A 7,569-nucleotide genomic window follows, 5' to 3' on the forward strand; every position below is an offset into this window, starting at 1 on the left:
CTCCAATATCAGAGAACATAGAAGTATTGCAATATAGCCCTGTGTTTTGCATATTAAATGGATTTCACATCATATAATTTGATTCATTTCTGAAATATGTCCACATTTATAGCTGTAATTTTAAAAATGATGCTGAATATACATGTTATGTGCTGACAGTATATATAATCCAAAACATGAACCAGCAGGAAAATTATGAAGTAAAATTTAGTACCAAAAGCATAAAATGTTGCTTAAAAATTTTGTTGAACAGTAACCAGCCAGGAAATTTGGGTTTCAGAAGATGAACTTCATTGTATGCTTTGCATGAATGAAATATTCCATTAGATTAATGAAGATACAAGAGTAAGGAACACTAAATAAATTTTCTTTGTGCTTTGTTTGCAATTTAGCTAATATGAATAAGATTTATTACTTTAGGTGTGGTGATATAAGCCATGAAGATAGGAGAGAATTTGTGATTATTCCACCAATCATTGCATCCACCTAACTGTAATTTAGAATTTAAATATGGGTAACTGAAAATCTAATTTGAAATACTCCCAACATATATAAGCTTGTGCACAACAAATCTACAGTTACCCACAATAGTGTGTCAAAACATATAAGGAATTTGGACATGTTCTACATTGTTGCCTGTATCAGAGCAAGTACACATGTCTGTAGTCCAGAAGTGTTGTGATCAGAATGGTGGACCCATACTAAAAATGAATAAAGATAGGATGGAACAGAGTAGATGACAACTCAAAATATTTTGCTCACAGTGTGAAGTCTTGAATGGGAACTTGATATGTATTGGGAAATAGCTTGGAAGAAGTTCTGATTTCAGGGGAAACATATGGTGTTTGTTTTGTGCCTGGGTCCTTACTATAGTATATGTTCAGTATTTAACTCTTGTGATTTTCTCTTGTACAAGTTATTAGATGAAAAATGAAGAGAAAAGAAATGAAGGTTAAATTACAGTGCTTATCCCAGATTAATATAATACTCATTCCAGATGCTGCTAGAGATGAATTATAGCGTTTAATGTATTACTTGATATCATTCTTCATGTATCTGTAACAAAAGTAGTGACGATCTTTAAATTTCTATCAGTTACAATATACGTATATTACCTTGTCATTATCATTCATTGACTTTTCCACCAGAGTGAAGTTTCTGTGACAAAGTCTTCTGTATTTTTCACTGTCCCCCTACAAGCGTTTCTCTGGTGTCCTCATCCATCCTTTCCCTACCCTATTTTTTATCTTTCATCACTTCTTCATCATACTTGTCCTTGTCATACTTGTCATACTTGTCTGACATCTTCATTTTTATGCTGTCAGGGGATTCTTATTATGGTGTTATGTGATACATGTTTATATCGTTTTAACCTTGATTTGAGCATTTTGTTTGGATTATCAAACTCAAACTTGGCATCCTTGTACTGGAAATATGCCTCCTGGTATACTGTCAGGGTTACTTGAAAGGCATGAAAAGATACTTAGTTGGCTTTAGTGAAGTTACAATAGGCTCAGCAAGCGAAGGGTTCATAACAAACTGCTTTCTAGAATATGCAAAATATTGGAATTAATTTCACTTTATGGGTAAAGCAGAGGCTTCAGAAGAGCACATGTTCAGTTTTTATGGTGAGAGCTGAGTGATGATCTTTATGCATTAACTACCAAAAGGACTCAGAAAAATTTATTATAACACTTAGTGGAGAGCAGGATGGTTGTCGCTATAGGTTCACTGTGGTGGGTACAATGAATCCCATACCCGTGAATTCCAGTATTCCATTTTTGTGCTGCTGATGTTAGAGACTCATACTAGTATATTCCTCCTTGTTTTTAGTGCCTCTCTTAAGTCAGTTCTACTTCTCTGAGTGGTTGTGAATTACAATGTTTGTAATTACATTCATGTACAAACAGGCCTAAATGCATTTGTCCTTTGAAAGTAGAAAGGAAGGAAAATAGAAAAAAAAAAGTAAGCTGTCCCTGTAACAGGATGTGGAAGCCTTATGTAAATCAAATTGGTGTGCATTTCAAGAAATTTGTCACCCAAAAATGAATTTTTATTGCAAGTATTTGCCTTAAAAATTCCAAGAAAGGTGCTCCAGTGCTTAATAGTAGTCATAAAATTGTACTATAAATGGCAAAAGTCCATGACAAGACTGTGTTACCCATAACTGCTTCCTGGGCACTCCACTGCAATAAAGCACTACTGTACGCCAGCGAATTGGCTTCTCGCATTGTAAAGAGTTTGTAGTTACACTGCACCACCCAGAATTTATCAACGAGTGACAGTGTATATTACCATTCTCTTTTTTGTTGAGTTGACATACTCATGTACGCCTGCATTACTAGATTTCACTAGCATGGTAAAATTGTTATTACTGATGTGGAGTATTCAATTGTAATAAGGTCTAAAACTGAAACCAACAGAAGTTTTCTTTCTTCCGGTGTTGTTACTAGCCTCCATGAAGTTTCCATATGTATAACTGGTGGTAGCAACCCACAAAGACTTCAGAGGCATTCACATTTCACCTCACTATCTTTATGTCACACAGAGCTTGTCTTTAACACTCAGGGCACAAAAGAAGAGTTGAACACAGGACCAGCATGGAACAAGTTGTGCACAAAATATCCACAAATAAGAAGGAAAATGCAGTCATTAACAAGGTCCACTGGATAACCTTCTGACTTTGTGTTGTTCTTTGAATTCACTGTTTGCATAATATAAATAAACTGACACAGGAAATACTGCTGAGGAGATCAGGCTCGTGTGAAGGTGGGAGTCAGCTTCAAGTAGAATTTATAATGTATGAGATCCAGTCCACTGTATGTGCCACCCTGTGGTATATACCAGGCTGGCCACGCTGTGCACAGGAGTACCCAGCTGACACTATTCCGATAAGGTACCATCTTCCTGCTTTCTCCATCATGAGTGGACCACCTGAGTCCCCCTGTGGACAGACACATCAATTTATTTTCATCAGATCTAGTTATGGAAAATATTTAAATTACACTGTCTAGCACATAACATAAACTTTTTTTTCTGTGCACCCACTCTGTTTATTGTGAAAGGGAGGTTGGTAGGTTGGTTATTTCCCAACAGTGCAGTCAGTGTATGGAATATATGGTGTTAGATGAGAGGATGATTTGTGAATTGGAAAGGATTTGTAAAGACAGTGGTTGCTCAAGTGTCTGAATAAAATCAAGATAAATCTCAGCATAGCTGGTATCGTGGCCTATATTCAAAATGAGAACCTCCCAAATATATGTCTACAACTTTACCGCTAAACCAACTTCTTCTGTGGGAGACAGATCAAACAACATCTTTTAGTAAGAATGCTGTGCATAGTACATCAGTATATGTAGGTTGTACAGTAGGTACGACTATATAGATTTCAGAAAACTTCAAATACTGAAAATAATATTAAAGAGATGAATATATCTTGAAGAAGGAGGCAAAGTATGCGGCTGAAATGCCAGAAAATCTTTCCCATTAGTACTCAGCATCAGAACACAGCAAGAAAACACATAAAAATTGTGCATGGACTGTGGTGTAAAACTGAAATTGTACATTTTTATGACAGAATTTATTTAGAAATGCAAAGAAGTGTTGTGAAGAGGATAAATGTTGTGACTTTCCAGAATCAGATCACTGTTAGAGACAGTAGATTAGAACAGAGTTTGCCACACTTGTTGTCAGACTATAAACATGCTGAAGGGAGAAAGAAATAAGGAATGTGATGCCTTACCTGGCAGGAATCCTTACCGCCTCCCCTGTATCCTGCACACATCATCTCATCATAAATGATAACATTGATACCATTGGACTTGTGCCAGCGTTCACAGAGGCGGTTGTCTATCACTGGCACATCCACAGCCTGCAGAGTCTTAGGTCGAAGTCGGGAACCTGAAGGCAATCGACACAGTGTAAATTGATATGGAGTATCCAAAGTGCCATTCCACATCCCCTTCTCCTTACTTGGTGTGATTTCTGATTCTCAGAACTAGTTAATCAGTGGTTGCTGGAATACCAATTTCATCTTAATGCAGATCTTCTCCAGGGACACTTAATAACAGCACAACGGAAAAATTGAGGCTTTATTGATAAGATCAACCATAATAGAAAGGTCAAATTATGAATATAAAAGGAAATTTTTGCATTTATTCATATAAACGCTCAAGTGTATTAATGGACGGACAAAAAGCAGCTGATAATAATAATAAGATATTATTTTTGATATACCTATAGCATATATAGTTGTACAGTGATGAGAAAATGGTAGATGTACCAGTAGAAGTATAAAAAGGTAAAGCTATCCCTGTAACAGGCTGTGGACGCCCATGGGGCTGTGAGATGTTGAGGCTCCCACATTTTCTGGACAGCTGGCTCAAATTGGCAGTAAAGTTGTCAGCTTTACATGCCAGCTGCCCTCTATCCCCCAGGAAGATTCCTGGTACTCATTTCTGTTAGAGGCTGAGTCGACTCCAGGGCCATAGCACGGCTGAAAGGATTAGGTCAATTTGAAAATCCAGTAGCCTCATGGGGAATCAAACCCATGGCCTTCTGGCTTGTAACATAGTGCCTCAATCAACTATGCTGCTGCGAGATCCCTAAATAGAAGTATAACTGAATTAATACTGAATCAGTTTTCCTGTGTGGTAACATATATTAATGTCATGTTGCTTTTTCAGGCTACATTTATATCACTGCTTTGCACTGCAATGCCATTTATTAATGCTCATTATTGACAAAAATCCCAGATCAGAAAGCAAAAGAAGGAAATTCTGTGGATTCAAGCTCAAGGAGTGATGACTTGTTTGATAACATACCTGCCTGCAGAGCTCCCCAGCCAGCTGCCCATCCATACTGCCCTAGGAAATCTTCACCCTTCTCAGGTAGGCAGATGGGTGCAATGTGTGGCATGTACTGCACGGGCCTATCCAGGCGTAGCACAGCCACATCAAAACGGTCTGCTTGGGGTGTGAACTTGAAATATGGGTGTACTCGAATCTCACGAACCCCAAACGTATATGCTGGCAATGGCTCTACTGCAGAATTGATGACATAGTCACCCAGTGTGACCTGAACTTGTCTTGCTGATGCCCTGTAGTTGAACAGTACATAGGTAACATGCAGCTTAGATAAATTCAAGAGGCAAAAATTACCAGGTGTCACAGTGAAAGGTATGTAATTCTTTATTCTTGAATTCTACAAACCTGAATCTGATAAGGAAACAGTTCCTCCTGTTTAAAGATTATTCTTTCAGCAAGAGGGAGAAAAAACTTATTCTCACTGAGCAGAGAGTGCAGCAGAAAAGCTCTGAACCATTAATCTGAGTGCACCTAGTTTCAATTTCAGTCATGCTACTAATGATCCTGTCTGCGGTTTTTCTTGGGTGTCCTTATCCCTTTGGGCAGACATAAGGAGTGTGTCCTGAAATATTCGATGGGCATCTTCATCCATATCCTTATCAACTCACCATTCATGATCACCCCCCCATTTCATTTGATACTGTGTAATCATGGGGCATGCAGTAGTGTAATTGGTTGAGGCACTAAGCTACAAGCCAGAAGGTGGCAGGATCGAATCCCAATGAGGTCATTGGATATTTTTCAATTACCTGATTCTTCCAACCGCACTATGTCCCTGGGGTTGCAGGATCGAATCCCAATGAGGTCATTGGATGTTTTTCAATTACCTGATTCTTCCAACCGCACTATGTCCCTGGGGTTGATTCAGCCTCTAAGAGAAATGGGTACCAGGAATATTTTTGGAATGTTCTTGGGGGTAAAGGGCAGTTGGCACTTGAAGCTGACACACTCACCACCATCTATGAGCCGATGGTCTAGAAAATGTGGGAACCTCAACATATCACAACCCTATGGGCCTCCACTACCTGTTACAGGAATACCTTTACTTTACTTTTTTTACTGTGTAATCATAGTAATGGGACCACTTAAGTAGCTTAGAAATACGCATAGGTAAGAATACTGTACTAGCTCTGATCAAAAAAAAAAAAAAGAAAAGGGCACAGGGTAGTGTAGTTGTTTGTGGCACTATGCTACAAGACGGTAGGCCATGGGTTAGATTCCCGATGAGGGCTTTGGATTTTTCAATTGACCTAATCCTTTCAGCCACACTGTGGCCCTTGAGTCAACTGAGTACCAGGAATCTTTCTGGGGGTATATTGTGGCAGGTGTGTGAGGCAGAAAACCTCACCACCATCTGTGTGCCAGTTGTCTGGAAAATTGGGAGCCTCAATCTCTCTCAACCCTATGGGCCTCCACGGTCTGTTACAGGGAGAGCTTTACCTTTTTACCTTATAAAAATAATGTGTAAGTTATGTACCTGATTCAACTTCATCAGAATCTGTTTGAATGGCAGGGGTTGCTAGACTTTCTTAATCATAGCAATAGATAATCAGATTCAACAAAAGCTGGGTATGCCTATGTTTACATCTGTGTAGAATTTCTTGAAACAAGTTATCATTACAGGGGTCTGAATTTCTGGCAGAGGTGTTCCAGCCATAACAAAGCCTGGATGTTTTCACATTAGAACTGTCCTGTCAAAATCAATGGATGGGCTAATTATGAATAGTTTCAGCAAGTGAATACTGCAGAAAGTATTACCTTGCAACACAATGTCCAGCTGTGACAACATGGTAACGGTTGACAAGAGATCCGCCACATCGACTGGACCCAATTCTGATGTATGCCTAAGGAAAGAATTTGAGAGTGACAAAGTTATAATACATGTGAGATAAAGACAGGTCATGTAAAGTGGTTGTAACTTACTTGCCACGGGAAGCTGCCAAATCCAGCCTCATCACCGCCAACAACACGGCGCTGGGCACCCAAGCCGGGGCCTAATTTTCCAATAGAAACTCCACATCCTGCAATTTCAAAATGCAATGTGTAATATTTCATAGTAAAAGAACGCACAAAAAGTATGTACAGCTCATTGAAACTACTAAGTAAGCACCTATTTAGTGAGCTTGTAAGACGGGAGTATGACATAGAGGAAAGTTATACCAGAAGAAATGTAACAGAGTGGAGTCATTGAGTCAGCTCCACAAATTAACATACCAGCGACAGGAGAAGGGTGAGCATAGTCTACATGTAGCTACAGAAGTTAGTCATTGTCATCATGTTATGTACATTTGCTTTTACGTGCAGAGTTGGCCTGCAATTAACATCAGACCCTTGGGAAGTTCTGTTGTCAGTGCCAGGTATTTACAGTATTGACAGTCTGTTTTAATATGTACAATGTCACAGCACAGTCAGGCTCCTTTATTCCTCCTCGGTATGTATACATAGGTCTCTGTGAGCAGTTATTGTCATCTTTGAATTTTTGTTATCCATTTGTTTCAAATAATCTAGAACCCACCCTTGATCTACAGCAGGGGTCTCCAAACTTTTCGAACCGCAGGCCACATTAGGTAATTCAGCACTTTCAATGGGCCAGATAAAATGAGAAATTAATAACTCTCGGTATATGAGTTTCTTTGATAGCACAGAATTTCATAAACTAAATACAAAGTACATGAGAATAAATTATCGTATATTAATGACAACA

The 7,569-nt window shown here is 38.8% G+C and overlaps 1 protein-coding gene across 1 annotated transcript in view; it reads right to left on the reverse strand.

Moving 5' to 3' along the window:
* Nucleotides 1-1,778: 1,778 nt before the first annotated feature.
* LOC111862390 (chymotrypsin-like protease CTRL-1) overlaps nucleotides 1,779-7,569 on the reverse strand; it is a 52,949-nt gene continuing 47,158 nt past the window's right edge. Inside the window, exons 6-10 of the mRNA XM_023847746.2 lie at nucleotides 6,789-6,886; nucleotides 6,624-6,709; nucleotides 4,824-5,098; nucleotides 3,743-3,900; nucleotides 1,779-2,944 (exon numbers count right to left, since the gene is read on the reverse strand). Of these exons, the coding sequence (XP_023703514.1) occupies nucleotides 2,783-2,944; nucleotides 3,743-3,900; nucleotides 4,824-5,098; nucleotides 6,624-6,709; nucleotides 6,789-6,886 (779 nt within the window). The 3' untranslated portion in view covers nucleotides 1,779-2,782. The remainder of the gene's footprint in view (nucleotides 2,945-3,742; nucleotides 3,901-4,823; nucleotides 5,099-6,623; nucleotides 6,710-6,788; nucleotides 6,887-7,569) is intronic.

Source organism: Cryptotermes secundus, unplaced genomic scaffold (genome assembly GCF_002891405.2).
Source record: "Cryptotermes secundus unplaced genomic scaffold, Csec_1.0 scaffold674, whole genome shotgun sequence".
Classification (NCBI taxonomy): Eukaryota; Metazoa; Arthropoda; class Insecta; order Blattodea; family Kalotermitidae; genus Cryptotermes; species Cryptotermes secundus.